Raw genomic sequence first — 17,287 nt, 5'->3', positions numbered from 1 at the left:
TAAAAGCGATCTACTTCTTCCATTATTCGCTTAATTTCCACTTTTCCTTTCTTTCAACTAACGACATTTTGCATTAAGTTCAACGTTTAAATTATGAGACGTATACAAGCAGCAAACCATGACACAATATAGTAATCACATTTTTTTCTATAATATTTATTTCATTTTTTTTATAATTTTTAAAACAATTTTTTTTATCTGTGTTAAATTTAACTTTTAATCATTTTAATAACTTAATATTTTAAGATCGTATCCTGACATTAAAATAATTTAAGATGAAAATATTTATTAATTTTTAAAATTATTGTGGATAAAAATATTAAATTTAGTGACTTTTTTGATAAATTAAATCTAGAAATTAAATATTATTATATTTCTTTTAATATAATATAATATAATATCAAATATGTTGTTTCTAGAGTTCGATAGGAGTGTACATAGATTGTGCTCGGTATTCATATTTAATTCATATCCGTTTAAATTTTTAGTATCGTTTTCATGTTCATTTATTTATTTTTGAATGTGATCGTTTCCGGTTCGTTTAATGTTCGTGAACATGTTCGCTTAACGTTCACGAACATATTCATTTAACTTTGGTGAATATATCTGTTTCATGTTCACGAACATATTCATTTAATATTTATGAACATTAACCAACACTCTCTTTTACCCTTCTATTTTCAAAAATGGCTATCTCTTGTTCTCATATGTAATGGGGTAAGGGGGAGGTAAGATAGTAGGCTGCCCCAACACTATGTTGAGAGCAACTTCCGTAGGAGACCTCTAAATTATGAAATACCCTCCATGGGACTCGATCCCATGACCTCAAGATTAAGAACCTTGTGCTCTACCAACTGAGTTGGATGGTCATTTCTTACCCTTCTATTTTCAAGCTAGAGAAAAATAATGAAACTACATACTAGTCTTTAAGTTTCTTAGGCTTCACAGTTTAAACTCTAAAGTTCACTCTATGTTAAATTTAACCCCTACATTCATCATTATTTACTTTAAATGTAAGAAAAAATGAAAAAGAGAATTAGATAAACGAGCCGATAAATAAGTTTGACCGTAAACATAAATGAACTGAATACACATATGTTCGTGTACATTTCTATATTAAATGAACAAAAATATTTTATTCATACTCATCTATTTAAATTAATAAACAAATATTATACGAATAATTTATCGAAAGTTCTGTTAATTTACATCACTAAATTTTTGTTACTTTTGAAATGGTTTTACGAGAGAAATGAAAGGGAAAAAAGAAAAGAAAATTGAATTTTGTCGAATCATCAGCTTGGAGGGAAAGCAAAGCTTTAATGTTGTATCCTTAAACTTAAAGGTGTCCAGAGGTAGGGAAAGTCATTCTATTATTTTTATAATAAACCTCATAATGCTTGCTCCTATTTTTTCAAAGTGTCGATTGGATCCCATCCCCCACACGACACACACACAAATAACAAGCATTTTACTATTTTATTTTATAAATTCCGAGATTGGATCTTCTGAATAAAAAAACAATAATATTAATAACATATCAGTTGTTGTACTGACTTAATAAAAATAATAATAATAAACAATAAAAATTCTCCAAGATAACATTGAGTTTAGGTGCAGTTCCATGTGAAACCTTTTCTTTTTCTCCCTTTCCATCTTTATATAAGCTAAACCACTTTTCCTTCACAACTCGTCCCTTTCTGTTTAACAGTTTTGAGCAGCAAAATTAACCCAAACCCCCATGGGTATGGGTTTAGTGTTATTCTCTCTGTTTTTGTTGTTTTTACAACACACAAAAGGCGAGGATTTCAATGCCATAAATAACAATGCCAACAACAGAAGCAGAATCTTAGCTACAAGCTGCAACTGGTTCAGAGGGAAATGGGTTTACGACCCTTCGTATCCTCTCTACGACCCTTTCAAATGCCCCTTCATCGAGGCCGAATTCGATTGCCAAAAATATGGCCGACCCGATTCCAATTATCTCAAGTACCGATGGCAGCCATTCTCCTGCAGTCTCCCCAGGTAAGTGATTGCGATTCATTTTTTATATATACACCTACAGAGTTTTGAAAGCTTTTTGAATCGTGTAGGTTCAATGGGCTGTATTTCTTGAGGAAATGGAGGGGGAAGAAGATCATGTTCGTGGGCGACTCACTGAGTCTGAATCAATTCCAGTCTTTGACGTGTATGATTCAGGCCTGGGTTCCTAATTCCCAGATTTCGTACATCAAACGAGATGGTCTTACATCGGTTAGCTTTCTGGTAGGTCCGATCTTCTTGATTTGATGCGTTATTAATTATGTTTAGTTAATAATGGTTGATTTGAATCTGGGCTGGGGACAATGCATTCATGCCTGTCGTTTCGTCTTCCATTTCTTTTTCAATCTGTTGGGAAGGTAAAGCTTCCATTGTGTAATTGGTTTCTGTTGCTTACAACAACAAACAAAGCACCCCTTTTGCTCATAAAAGCAGTATCATCTCTTTTGTTCATAAAAACAGTATCACCTCGCTTTTTCAAAATCCTTTTTTCGGCGCATTAGTGGAAAAGATTAGTAATTCTAATCCTTTTTCAAATGTAAATTTTTTATATTTCGACGATTAAGATTTTTTTAACTTTTTACTACTTCAAATGTTTAATATCTAATTATGTCTAGAAAAACATTTAAATGCATAAAGAATTTTTCGTTAAAAATAGATGTCTAGCATTTTTTATGTTACCATTTTAGGTGCTCGGTTCTTAACACCGTTAAGAATCTCTGTTAAGTGACATGTGTCACGTTCTTATAATTTTGAAAATTTTTATTTAAAATAAATAAAAAACCTAAAATCTTCAAATCTTTAAAAAAACTCAAAACTTTTAAAACATTATTTATAATCCCTTTGTCACTGCCGATCACCCCCAACGCCGTCAATCGGTCGAACACTCAACGATGTGTGATTGACCAACCACCCACGATGAAAATCTCCATACTTTTGCAATTGATCGAACACCAAATCCCCATAAATTTATAAATTCCTAAACATAAATCCTTTAAAACCCTAAAACAAAATCTTTCATTTACATCATTTTTTGGTGTTCGATCGGATGTGAAAATATGAGGGTTTTGGTTGTGGGTGGTTGGCAGGTCACACGTCGTCGGGTGTTTGGCCGATTAACGGTGTTGGTGGCGGCAAGCTGTGACAACGAGATTAAAATTAAATATTTGAAAAAATTAAGTTATTTTATTTTATTTTTTATTTTAAATAAAAATTCTTAAAATTATCTGAACGTAACACGTGTCACTTAACGGAGATTAACGTCTGGGCACCTAAAATGATAATAGAGAAAACGTTACACACCTATTTTTAACGAAAAATTATTTAAGCATTGAAACATTTTTCATATATAATTTAAACACTTATTTTTTAATTAAGCCTACTTCAAATTATTACTGATTTTTTTCCTCTCCTAACATTTGATTCAACATTTATTCGGGTCATTATTCCTTCTTCTTCAAATGATTGGATTTGTAATTTTTCATATTTAGTTAATTGATTTTTATTTTGTCCATATAAAATACTGAATTTGAATTTTTTTTGTCATTGTAATGAATAATGACTAGATATTTTGAGATAGTGGTAACTCAAGTTTAGGTATTAATATGAAAAAAAATTAAATATTAAATTGAAAATAGTATAATTTAAAGACTAAATGTGATATATTTTTTATGAAGAATATAGAGTTAAATAATTATGAATAAAAAATAAAGTTGCAGGGGAGAGGTTGGTATTTACATCTTTTTAGGAGAGAGTTTTGGACATTGGTGGAAAATTACTTGACGACAAGTACGGTACATGAGCAATAGAAAAGGACAATTGGGAGGGACTGAAGTGAATTAGGGAGGTGGTGTTTTGTTGAATATAAGGGTGGAGAGAGGTAATTGTGCATTAAAAGTGGGAGCACATCACATGTCAGTCTGCTATTTTCTGTGGCTCTCACTTATCCATTCATACCTGTTTTTAATTATCATAAAGGATTAATATAATCTTTAATATTTAAAAAATTACAAATTTAAATGTATTTAAATTTATATTAATTTTAAATTTACTGACTTGTCTTAATGTGCTGTAATTTAAATGAGTTTACATGTTAAATTTGATTAATGTTTGTAGGGTGTGTGCATTACTAGTAGACTAAAAAAATCTAAATATTTTTTATCTTATAGTTATAACATATTATTTAAAAGTATTGTTATGTTAATCTTCAATTTAAAAATTTTAATAAGTTAGGTATACATATGTTAACTTTTTTTAATTCATATTATATAAACATATCTTACAATTCATTATATATATATATATTTTAAAAAGTTTATTAAATTTTAATTTAATTGATACGGTTATTATTACAATATACAAGAGAAAAGTTTGTTCAAACTATTTAAATGTATGCTATTTTTAATTTTTAAATCTCAAAAAATTATAATTGCAGAAAAAGATTAAAAAGTATGTTTATAAAAATAGTATAATTTTTCTTTTGAAATATGTAATAAAATTTGCAGGATTACGATGTGAAGATATTCTTGTATAGAACTCCATACCTTGTTGACGTAGTGAACGAGAGATTTGGAAGACTGTTGAAGCTTGACTCGATCAGGGGTGGAGATTCATGGAAAGGGATGGACATGCTGATCTTCAACACCTGGCACTGGTGGACCCACACCGGAAGATCCCAGCCGTAGGATCACTTTCTTTTTTCTTTTCATACACAGTACCCGCTCCCATTGGTCCCGACATATTTCAAACACAAATCGCCATTGTGATCCCGCCTTGTCTATTTTCTCTTAACAAAATAATTCTAATTCTATTATTTTAAGATTTAAAATTTAAAAATCACTTACCAAATTAAAATACATGTTGATGCCTTTTACTCTTTTCAAAAAAACATTGCATGCATTTAAAAAGTTCTCTCATCACGTGACTATTTTTTGAGCTTGCAGGAATATCTTGCATAATAATAATAATGTTAATAACAATAATTGGTGCGGATATTGTGCAGATTTGATTACATAGAAGACGGTGGTAAAACGTGGAAAGACATGAACCGTATGATTGCATATTACAAAGGATTAACAACGTGGGCCAGATGGGTGAATCGCAACGTTGATCCTTTCAAAACCAAGGTCTTTTTCCAAGGCATTTCTCCTACCCATTATGAGTAAGCAACCTTAACTCTCTCTCCTAAACTTCTCCTTTGCCTTGCAATTTTTATTCAATTTAAGTAGTTTTAATCATTTTATTATACATAATTTTCATTCATGGAGTTTTTCTCATGGAATGTCGATTGTACTTATGATAGGAGATAGGTCTAAAAAAGTTGGCGGAGTAGTTGCTTCTTTTAAAAATTTTATATTTTAGTATAATTTAGATATTTTTTATTGATAATCTATTTTCGCTATACTCGTTTTTTAAAATTTTATAAATTTGTTATCTAGTATAAAATCATGTATCTATTCCTACTTATGATGCGGAGAAATAATGTGATTTGCAGGGGGAAGGACTGGAACCAACCAACACAATCATGTACGGGACAGACGCAACCATTCTTCGGAATGAAATATCCAGCAGGCACGCCTATGGCATGGGTTGTAGTGAAGAAGGTCCTTAGTCGGATCAAGAAACCAGTGTATTTGCTCGACGTTACTGGACTCTCTCAGTATCGAAAAGACGCACATCCGGCCACATATAGCGGCCTACACAACGGTAACGACTGTAGCCATTGGTGCCTTCCGGGTTTGCCAGATACTTGGAACCATATATTATATGCAAAACTCTTCAGTTAAGAACTCAATGGAAGCTTCTTTGGAGAAAATTAGGTTTAGGAGAGGTATAATTGACTGATTTTGTAAGGAAAACCATTTGTTTTCTTTCGACCCTAACGAACTTCCATTTCTCTGATTTATGGTGTGGGGCAATAAGAGAAAATTAATCACAACTGTAAATTTTAATTTGTTTGTTTTAGTGGAAAGTTGAACAAATCTTATCAGCCCATGTTGTAATTTTCTTGTTCTTCTTTAAGTCAATTACATTTGTGCGTCATTTATAAAAATAAATACTCTGATTTTGTCGCAGGTTTTCTCTTACATTGTTGCTTTATAAATTTCTTCCTATAATAATTTTATGGGTAAACTACATGTTTAGTATCTAAATTGTCAGTTTTATTTCGTTTTAATATCTGAACTTTCATTTGTTTCAAAATCGAATGACTTCCACTGCTAGTATCAAATCTATGACGGTATCCAAATATTTGTTCGTTAAAGAACTTCCATCTGCAAATTCAAGATAACAATAATTAAGTCAAGTCAATGGCAGGGAAATGGTGAAAGTGGAAATATTTAAGCTAAAAAGGATCTTTACAAATACCTTTGGGAGTCGTATAACCCTTTTCCATTAGTCGGTGGTAATGAACATAAATGAGGAAGTCGCAAGAAACAGAGGGACGTTGGATGTTGACGAGGACTCATTTAGGTTGTGGAGAAGTTGCGCTTAAAGTAGGGTAAAACGTGTTTTACTGGTCGACTTGCAGAGGGAAGGAATGTCTTGGATGGCATCGACATCCATTGGCGTAAGGCCGTCGGGAATGGTATGGAAATGAAAAGAAGGAAGATCGTCATGAGGTCCTTAGGATTTTGTTGTTGTTGTTGTTGAAATAATCTCGGGTGATTACAATACAATATATGTACATAATCTTTTTTAACCATTGACAATACACACACGCTTACAGATGCAACTACTTAAGCCTAGGCCTTCAAGGAAGAACAACACTTCCTTTAACCACTGAGACCACTCAATAAATTTGAAGTCATTAGGACTTGAGCAATAAATTTGAGGTCTTTGGGACTTAAGCAAATGTTTGTAGTTAAACTCAATGGGACTTAAGTAAATGTTTGTGGTTAAACTCAATGTTGACAAAGGTGATATAGAAGCCCCTGTGGTGAAGAATCTTAGATAGTTGCATCATGTGATTGATTTGCCTCCAACCAGATATATAATATATGCTCTAATTTATAAAATATGAGAGTTAACTCAATGGTAGCTCCTTCAAGACATATGTCATTATTTGATTAGAAGATTAAATTTATCAAATTAATTTAACGTTAAAATCAAATTGATAGAAAGTATAAGCAATGAGAATTAAATGTGTAATTATTCTAATTTTAGTAATTATCACGTCAGCTCATCCATTAAATATTAACAATAAATTAATTAATTAACACCATTTAAATAATTTAAATATTTTATTAATAAATTTGCTTGCTTTAATATAGCAATTCTACACAATGATTAAAACTTTTTATATCATCAGTAAAGTGACCCTAAATTTGTTAATTAAGTTTTTACAATTCATTGATAATTTATTATATAATATTTATTAATTTAATTTAGTTTAATAAAATATGTATTTCAAAACATCACCCTGATTTGGGAATGTTTCTAACAATAGAAAAGTGATTTTTTGCCTCATAAGCAACGTTGAACACCTAAAAATTGATTTAAAATCATGGCTGGAAAATTGATTTTTAATCTAACCTCATAAGATAAAATTTCTAGCTTTTATTGTGGAAAATCACTTTTGGGTGAAATTATAATTTTATCCCCAAATACTATATTTTTAATTGACAATATAATGTCTACATTTTATCTTTTTGAAATCAACTTTTAACATCAATCTTAAATAATTAAATTTTAAATTGCACTTTTCAAAAATATTTTCAAAAGTATTTTTACAACACTTTTAAAATCATTTTTCAAAAACAATATCAAACTGACCCTAGGTATAAAAAAATAATTACCATTTTCAAGAGTATTTAAAATTTGATCGCATAATAATAACCACCAAAAAACCTCGACTTAGTGTTCCCTCCATACTCGGAATATTAGACAATGTCAAACAATCGTGATTCTTTTAAACAAAACCTAAAGAACTTCTTAGTAAGATAAATAGAATAGAATATATTGAGTGGTTTTAGTAGTAAAACAGAGTTTTTATTTTTCTAGAGGTTTTAAATTTGAATAAATGTGTCTACATGATGTATATGAGTTATAAATAAATTAAAAAGGTTCTTAATATATATCGTATTATAATCATCCAAACTATTCAAAATGAATAATATAATATATCAAGCAAAGAAATCAAGATCGAGATAGGCCAAATCCAAAATCATCAAACTTATTTTTTACATTCGTCCTTAGGATTTAAATTATATTTTGACCGTTTGAAGATTTAAATTTTAAATTGTTGTATATTTTAGATATTTTTTTGTATTTCTATTATAAATATGTTTCTGTCTTCTAGAATTTTATAAGTATATCTCACCTTAAAATTTTTATAAACTCATCTCCTAACAGAAAATTCTGCGTCCGTCCCTATCTATATCATTCATCTTCTAAAAATACATTTTTCTTCTCATCAACTACAATCTTTTCATCATTCGAATTATCGGGTGGAGTTTACTATATTTAAAAAAACAAAACCTAAAACAAGTTTTCTTCTTTCTTCTTTTTCAAGAGGCTTTGGAATGGTGAGGGTTTGTTGATGTGGTTAGGTTTAGGTACAAGGATGAAGAATCGGCGATGGTAATGGCTGTGATTCTTTTCTTGATTTTTTATTTCTTTCTTTCTTTCTTTCTTTTTTTATTTTTTTCTTTTCTATATTAGGTGAGTATTATTTGTAATAAGAAAATTATTTAAAAATGTTTATTAATAACATCTTCTAACGTTGTTTTATTCCTTATAATAAAATAGGGTAAACTACACCATTCATCATAGAACTTTACCATCTTTCCTATTTTACTCATTATACTTTTAATATTTTTTAAATTTACTCATTGAGCTTTCGAATTGCTCATGTTTTAGTCACTACAAATTATTTTATTATTACTATTATATGATGTGATATTTTTTATTATTAAATATAAAATTAATTTAAAATAAATAATAAAATAATATTTTATTATTAAATTTAAAAAGATATCATCGGCACCGCTCATTCTTATCACTGTTGACCACCTTTGACCTTTGGAACCGGCAATCGTTTGATCCTAAATTGTACTCAGAGACTTGCTTTGACACGTTGAGTCAAAATCTGGTGGTTGTTTCACCGAAAAATATCCTAAAACCCGCAAATATCGACTGAAATATTTTAATTTCCTCACTTTCGATCTTTAAGTAGACTTCGGAGCATGTTTCGACAAAATGAAGTTTGGATTCAGACTCAGGAAGTTGAGGCGAAGCGACCCATAAACTTTGAGATTAAAAGACCACCATCTACGACCATCGATGTTTCAGTTTCCTCACTTTTGATCGGATTCGGAGCATGTTCCGGTAAAATTAAGGTAGGTTTCAGACTCAGGGGTCGAGACGAAGCGACAGATGAAAACTGGGACCAAACAACTACCATATATGACCGTCGACGGTAGCATCCAACGACGATGAACACTAGATGACCACCGTCTGATTTTAATATTATATATTAAATTATTTTTATATTAAATAATAATAAAAAATACCACATCATATTAAAATAATTCAGAGTGACCAAAACAATTACAATTAAAAAATTCAATAAGTAAATTGATAAAGTTAAAAATACAGTGAACGAAATAGGAGAGGGAATAAAATTTAATGAAGAATGATGTAGTTCACCCTATAAAATAATAAAAATAATAATGAATTAATTGAATAATTTAATTATATTTTTTAATATAGTTATAGTCTTACCAATAACTAAGTGACTTATGATATAATTTATTTTAAAATAAAAACATAAAAAAAGAATATGAAGAATCGAAATCCAAGTTTTGTTTTTATAAATCGACAACTCTAAATCTATTATTAACCGTTTTAATTTTTTAATAGTTTAGGGTGATTGCAACTTGTAAGGATGTATTTGTTTAGATTTTTTTTAATTTTATGACAATATACATATTCTATAGACGTATTTGTTCGAACTCAAGATTTTTAAGAAGAATGACCTCTTTTTAGTCATTGAGACAACTTGACGAGTTTAACAGAATTTAAATTTTAGATTAAAGTAAAATAATATATTTAAAATAAAAATACCTCACAGGTATCAAACTAATAATAGAATATGAAGTTTTAGTTTAATAACGAGATCATAAAATGATTAAAATTTGAAAATTTCGAGATTTCATATTTGTTATTTTTATGATGCATATAAATCTTTGATATATATAGTAAGATAATTCTGATTGTATACATACTTTGATAATTGATATTGCTCCATAATTGAGAATGACCCCAACTTGTGTAGAAAGTCAATAAAGATAGAATAAAGTCATTCATCTTTTTATTAATTGTTTTAGTCAATAAAGATAGAATAAAGTCATTCATCTTTTTATTAATTGAAAACACGATAAGAGTTAAATATATAGAGTGGTTTCAGTAATAGAAAAATATGTTATTTTTATTAGAGATTTTAGTTTCGAGTAACATCAACATGGTGGATATATATTATCAATTTATTATAAAAATAAATAAATATTATATTATAATCATTTTAGATTATTTAAAATATATATATACACGTGGGAGATTTAAGCAACGCATTTGAGAATGGAGTCTTTGGATTAACACCATGCATAATATTATGAGAAAATAACCTCAGTGACCAAAAATCCCATATAATATACGATTTTAACTAACTTTTTCCGGATTTGCCAAAATGACCAACAAAATCGCAATGCGATCGCTAATTCGCAACGCGATCTCCATTATAGCAAATTCGCGTTGCATTTTCGCAATGCGATAGTTGAAAATCGCGTTGCGATGGTCTACAGTGTCGTTGCGATTTTCCCAATTCGCAATGCAAATAAGTAAATCGCAACGCGAATTGGGAAAATCGCAATGCGAATAAGTAAATCGCAACGCGAATTGGGAAAATCGCAATGCGATACTGACTATCGCAATGCGATAATACAAAATCGCAACGAGATACTTACTTTCGCAACGCGATACTGACTTTCGCAACGCGATACTGACTTTCGCAACGCGATTCTGACTTTCGCAACGCGATAATACATAATCGCAATGCGATTTTCAAAGCGCCATTAGTATCCTGGCCAAGTATTTTATTTTTAAATTCCAAACACGAATATTAATATATTGGAACACTGAACCGTCCACAGTATATCCCGTAATCGCAACTCATAACCTAAAACCTAAAACCTAAAATCACAACTCAGTCCCATCTCCATCTCTCACTCTCTCACCCATCTCCGACGAAATCCGTCCCCATCTCCGGCAAAATCCGTCTATCTCCATCTCTTAGAGCCACCCTCACAATCAGAAATGGAAAATCAACCAAATCAACCAACGAGGGTTAGTTTTTTTAATTATTTTCTTTTTGAAATTTTTGCATTATTATTAGGTTTTTCATATTGAAATTGATGATAAGTTTACTGTTAATTTCAATAATAGATTAACCATTTCACTTAGATTGCTTATTAAATCAACCGAGAATCGCAACGCGAAATGCAAATCGCAATGCGATTTTAGTTTCGCGTTGCGATTCTCGTTGCGATAGTCAAATTCGCGTTGCGATAGTCATTTCGTGTTGCGATTTTCATTTTCAGAAACTATTCTTCTTCTGCAAATTGAAACTTGAATGAATTGCATTAATTCAACCAAAAAACAAAGACAAATACGAAATTCACAGTGTTGCAAATTTAAGTTTGAAGAATAAACTACTACTCTTTATGTTTATTATTGTTTTTGGTATATCTTCACAGTGTAGTTTTTGGTATATCTAATTTAGTATGTTTATTGTTTTTGTAGAACTTTTATTCGGCTCAATTGACCTTGAGAAATAAAGTCAGCCTGGTCAAAACAATTGCGTCGAAGCTTTCACCTGCACAAAGAAAAATGTTTGAGGATACATGCTTCAGGCCATGGCTGAAAGTACAACATCCCGGTGGAGATGCGATGTTGACACACCTGTTTCTTCAAACCATGACTAGCGATCTACCAAGACTATACACGTCGTGATGAAGAGATATGGTTTGATTTTCCACCGGCGTATACGTGTTTTGGGCGGGAGGAGTTTGCTTAATCACCGGTCTACGCTTCGGACACGATGATGTAGGTCGGTACACTAGACACCTTACCCGCCCATCATGGCTATCCCGGGTTTTTCCTGAGCTGGAGAGGCCGAGTCTACACGTAGAAGACCTGACAAGATTGTTGAATAATAAAGACGGTTTTACTCGGATGGATGACGTCGACGTTGTCCGAGTATGCCTTCTAATTCTTTTGCATGCCGGCTTTTTAGGCAGAGAGGCCAGACAACCTATTCCAAATGATCTAATCAAATTGGTAGAAGACCTAAATGCGTGGAATCTGTTTCCGTGGGGCTCGTATTTATGGAAAGCTACATGGAATAAGTTATCGTCTGCCTTAGATGATAGAAAAAGTTTGCATGGCGATGGTTCCAAATACACTTTGACAGGCTTTATTTGGGCCTTTAAGGTAAGAATTTTTATATGATGTTTCCAAAATTATAAGTAATTATTTAACAATTACTAATGTTTGTTATTATATTGTTTGTAGATTTGGATATTTGAGGCCTTTCCCGCCATGAAGACATATGCAATAAAAACTTCAAATGATATTCCCAGGGCTATTTCCTGGAAGAGGAAACGGACCTTGCAATGGGAAGATTTACTACGGTATACGACAATAAATAATGTAAGTTAACATAAATACTACCATATGTTTATAAACAAGTTATTACTAGTACACGTTTAACTTTGTTTGAGCTTTTATATTGTTAGGAGGCCAACACTCCTCTACAGAGGCTGACACCCACGGAAGCTGAGCTTGCCACTGATTGGCCATCAAGAAAACGCTGACTAGCTTGCCACCAATCAGTGGCAAGCTCAGCCTCCGTGGGTGTCAGTCTCATTAATGGAATGTTGTCCTCCTAAAAATATAAAAACTCAAACAAAGTTAAACGTCTACTATTAATAACTTGTTTATATATGATAGTATTTGTGTTAACTTACATTATTTATTGTCGCATATGGTATTAAGTCTTCCCAATCCAACAGACGTTTCCTCTTCCAGGAAATAGCCCTGGGAATATCATTTGAAGTTTTGATTGCATATGTCTTCATGGCGGGAAAGGCCTCGAATATCCAAATCTACAAACAATATAATAACAAACATTAGTAATTGTTAAATAATTAATTATAATTTTAAAAACATTATATAGAAATTCTTACCTTAAAGGCCCAAACAAAGCCTGACAAAGTGTATTTCGACCCATCGCCCCGCAAACTTTTGTGGTCATCAAAGGCAGACGACAACTTAGTCCAGGTAGCTTTCCATATATACGAACCCCACGGAAACAGATTCCATGCATTTAGGTCCTCTACCAATAATATTAGCTCCTGATGAATAGGTTGTCTGGCCTCTCTGCCTAAAAAGCCGGCATACAAAAGTAGTAGAAGGCATACTCGGATAATATCTACGTCATTCATCCAAGTAAAACTATCTTTCTTATTAAACAATTTCTTCATGTTGTCGACGTGTAAGTTCGGCTTCTCTATTGACTCATCAGGAAAAACCCTGGATAACCATGATGGGCGGGTGATATGACGAGTGTACCGGCCTACATCATCGTGTCCGAATCGTAGACCAGTGATTAAGCAGAACTCCTTCCGCCCAAAACAAGTATACGCCGGTGGAAAATGAAACCATATCTCTTCCTCACCACGTTGTATACTGTCGGGTAGATCGCTAGTCATGGTCTGAAGCCACAAATGGGTCAAACTAGCATCTCCACCCGCATGTTGTACTCTCAGCCATGGCCCGAAGCAGGTTTCTTCAAACAATTTTCTTTGTGCAGGTGAAAGCTTCGAAGCAATTGTAGTGGCTAGGCTAACTTTATTCCTTAATGTCAATGAAGCCGAAAAAAATTTCTACAAAAAAACAATAAACATACTAAGTTAGATATACCAAAAACTACACTGTCAAGATATACCAAAAACAATAAACATAAATAGTAGTTTATTCTTGAAACTAAAATTTGCAATATTGTTTTGTCTTTTGGTTGAAATGAAAATCGCAACGAGATAATGAGAATCGCAACGCGGAAATGACTATCGCAACGCGAAATGACTATCGCGACGAGAGAATCGCAACGCGAAATGAAAATCGCAACGCGAAATGAAAATCGCAATGCGATTTTTGTTTCGCGTTGCGTTTTTTATTTCGCGTTACGATTCTCTCGTAGCGATAGTTATTTCCACGTTGCGATTTTCATTCTCGAAACTATTCTTCTTCTGCATTACTTCAACCAAAAGACAAAACAAAGACAAATACTAATTTCACAGGCTAAACAGTTTAGCAGTATTGGCAGCAATCGAATGAATTTAATAAGAAATCTAAGTGAAATGGTTAATCTATCATTGAAATTACCAGTAAACTTATCATCAATCTCAATATGAAAAACCTAAAATAATGCAAAAATTTCAAAATAAAAATAAAAAAAAACTAACCCTCGGAGGTTGATTTTCCATTTCTGAATGATTGTGAGGGATTTTTGACTGTGAATGGTTGTGAGGGATTTCGCCGCGATGGGGACGGAAATCTTCGGAGATGGGGACGGATTTCGCCGTAGAGAGTGAGAGATGGAGATGGGACTGAGTGTTGTGATTTTGGGTTTGAGGTTATGAGTTGCGATTACTGTGGACGGTTCAGTTTCCGATTTATTAAGAAAAAATTCGTGTTTGGAATTTGAAAAAAAAATACGCGTTAATACGAATGGCGCTATGTAAATCGCGTTGCGAAAGTCAGAATCGCGTTGCGAAAGTCAGTATCTCGTTGCGATTTTGTATTATCGCATTGCGATAGTAAGTATCGCATTGCGATTTTTCCAATTCGCGTTGCGATTTACTTATTCGCATTGCGAATTGGGAAAATCGCAACGACACTGTAGACCATCGCAACGCGATTTCCAACTATCGCAACGCGAATTTGCGATAATGGAGATCGCGATGCGAATTAACGATCGCATTGCGATTTTGTTGGTCATTTTAGTAAATCCTAAAAAAGTTGGTTAAAATCATATATTATAAGACATTTTTGGTCACTGAGGCGATTTTCTCTAATATTATTCCATTCAACGCTCAGGAGTGAGCACTATAACATTCTGGAATTCTTGTTCCCTTTGGCCTCTCCTGTCGTGTACACAACGTGTTAACTATAAATTAATATTTTATCGAATAGAGTATTATTTTGTGATTTAAATTTTATTTATTTGTTTTAAATGAAATTATTTGATTTTTTAAAATTTAATTATAATTATTTCTAATATTATGAAATACACTATTTTAACCATATAATAAGATGTACATATTATTTTTTATATTTTCAAAAAATAAATTAAAATGAAAGAAAATTTAAGATATAAGAAAATTAAAGATCCTTTAAACGATCAAATTACTTAACTGGAGATTAAAATGAATTGTTTTATAATTTTTAAAATTTTATAAATTGATAAAATTCGAATTTAAAAATCGAAGCAGAAATTTAAATTGTTCGAATAATTTAAAATAAAATGGGCAAATTTTGGATATAATAGAATTTTGCACTTTAACAACTAAACTGTAAAGACCAAATTCCCAGAATCAAGAGGCAATTTTTCTCATTACAAGATCCTTTTATATTTTACACCCCCCCTCCCTCCAGTAATCGACAGTAAAGCAAAACTGCTTGTACTAAATAAAAAACCAAATGCAATAAAAGAAATTTTGGTGTCAGATTTCAGATTTCATTTAGCAGATGGAATGCGCTGCCGATGGGCGTATAATTAATGTTATCATATCACAGAAACCACACAAAGAATATCTACTTAGCTACAATCAAGAGCCAAGAATACAACAATGAAACTTGGCCTAAATTTCACCCTTACAATCATCGAACATATAACTTGCAAAGAGATGTGTGTGTGTGTATATATATATGATAGCCATGTTTAAACCCAAATAAGAAGTGAGAAAAATAAGCAGAACAGAGCAGGCAGTGAAGATTAAAAGAGGAATTAGCAAGGGATCTGTTGGGTGAACCATTTGATAACATGAATTGGAGCTTTGATCAACTCCAATGCCATCTCCACTATCACCGTCACGCACAAACAACAAGGACAGATGAGTGTCAACAACAACCTGCGAAATCCCCCAAGCCATGAAATTAGAACAATACTCATAGGTTGATTGATTGGCGAAAAAAATTAGAGAACATTAAGACCCATATCCCGAGGAAGGACTCACCCCACGATCCAAACAACAACGCCGAGAATAGAGATGATGAGAGAAAGTAAAGCAAAGGGAAGGCTGAGGAGGAAGCCCAGTGGCCTGCAATCTTCACTGCACATGGTTTTTCGCTTCTTTTTATTCTTTTTTATGGTCTGGAGAAAAATATGTTTAGATGAAGAATAAGTTTGTGTGATATCGACTTTGCTTTTGTATTGATATTATGACGATATTGTCCTTGGGTAGAATCACTTACCAACTTTTTTTTTACACGTTGCTTAAAAAATCCTCACTGAATTCATCATATTCGTTTTTCCTCTTTTGCTCAAATTTTCTATTTTTCTACCTTTTCTCTCTCTTTTTGTTACTGTTATTTGTTGTTTTCTAACCCTTTTTTTTTGTTTATGATTCTTTATTCGTAAGATGTGTGTAAGGTTTTGATGATAAGTTAAACGATGGCGAAGGGTGATATTATGAGGTTTTGGGTTTTGGTGGTAGGGATAAGGTGTGTAGGCCGAGAAGATGATTTGTGAATGGCTTACTTTGAGGTGTTCGGGGTTTAGTTTAGATATTAATATCACATATTTAAATTGTGATTACGGTTTATTTTTTTATTGCATTGTATTTATCGTGATCGCAGTTATGATCGTGTTTTTTGTTGTGTTGTGTTTATCGTGATTGCGGCAATAACGAGTGTTATTACGAGTATCACATTGTGTAATAACGGTTTCTGAAGACACTTTTACCACTATATAATGACTGCTATTCCAATAACACATTTATCAATACCACATTCATATACTAAGTAATCTTTAACCACCATAATTGTATCAAAATCCAACTTAATTATCAATATAATTTGAGTCAAAATATAATAGGTAATAAATTTTAGAGATTGAATATAAATATGTTTCTACCTGCGAATCTTCATCTTCGTGAATTTTGGACATGCGAACATAATACTTATGTGA

At 31.9% G+C, this 17,287-nt stretch overlaps 2 protein-coding genes across 2 annotated transcripts; one reads left to right on the top strand and one right to left on the bottom strand.

Moving 5' to 3' along the window:
- The first annotated feature begins 1,724 nt into the window (after positions 1 to 1,724).
- On the top strand, positions 1,725 to 6,113 carry LOC120139519 (protein trichome birefringence-like 39). The gene is made up of 5 exons (XM_039154704.1): positions 1,725 to 2,025; positions 2,094 to 2,265; positions 4,545 to 4,720; positions 5,042 to 5,200; positions 5,534 to 6,113. Exons 1-5 carry the CDS (start codon positions 1,742 to 1,744, stop codon positions 5,823 to 5,825), a joined length of 1,083 nt encoding a protein of 360 aa, XP_039010635.1. The 5' UTR covers positions 1,725 to 1,741; the 3' UTR covers positions 5,826 to 6,113.
- Positions 6,114 to 15,826: 9,713 nt separating this feature from the next.
- LOC120139535 (signaling peptide TAXIMIN 1-like) lies at positions 15,827 to 16,468 on the bottom strand. The gene is made up of 2 exons (XM_039154717.1): positions 16,335 to 16,468; positions 15,827 to 16,229 (listed from the first exon to the last, which is right to left on the bottom strand). The coding sequence occupies exons 1-2, from the start codon at positions 16,436 to 16,438 to the stop codon at positions 16,106 to 16,108; spliced, it is 228 nt and encodes a 75-aa protein (XP_039010648.1). The 5' UTR covers positions 16,439 to 16,468; the 3' UTR covers positions 15,827 to 16,105.
- Positions 16,469 to 17,287: the final 819 nt, after the last annotated feature.

The sequence above is a fragment of the Hibiscus syriacus genome, unplaced genomic scaffold (genome assembly GCF_006381635.1).
Source record: "Hibiscus syriacus cultivar Baekdansim isolate YM2019G1 unplaced genomic scaffold, ASM638163v2 tig00110761_pilon, whole genome shotgun sequence".
In the NCBI taxonomy this organism is placed as follows: Eukaryota; Viridiplantae; Streptophyta; class Magnoliopsida; order Malvales; family Malvaceae; genus Hibiscus; species Hibiscus syriacus.
The sequence above is the reverse complement of the archived record's forward strand: the minus strand, read 5'-3'. Positions and strand labels throughout refer to the sequence as shown.

Bases quoted from the DNA above. Each gene is read 5' to 3' on its own strand.
- LOC120139519 (XM_039154704.1), top strand. From the start codon at position 1,742: ATGGGTATGGGTTTAGTGTTATTCTCTCTGTTTTTGTTGTTTTTACAA. The intron at 2,266-4,544 runs GTAGGTCCGATC...TAAAATTTGCAG, and splicing joins TTACATCGGTTAGCTTTCTG to GATTACGATGTGAAGATATT. The intron at 5,201-5,533 runs GTAAGCAACCTT...TGTGATTTGCAG, and splicing joins ATTTCTCCTACCCATTATGA to GGGGAAGGACTGGAACCAAC.
- LOC120139535 (XM_039154717.1), bottom strand. From the start codon at position 16,438: ATGTGCAGTGAAGATTGCAGGCCACTGGGCTTCCTCCTCAGCCTTCCC. The intron at 16,230-16,334 runs GTGAGTCCTTCC...GGGATTTCGCAG, and splicing joins GTTGTTGTTTGGATCGTGGG to GTTGTTGTTGACACTCATCT.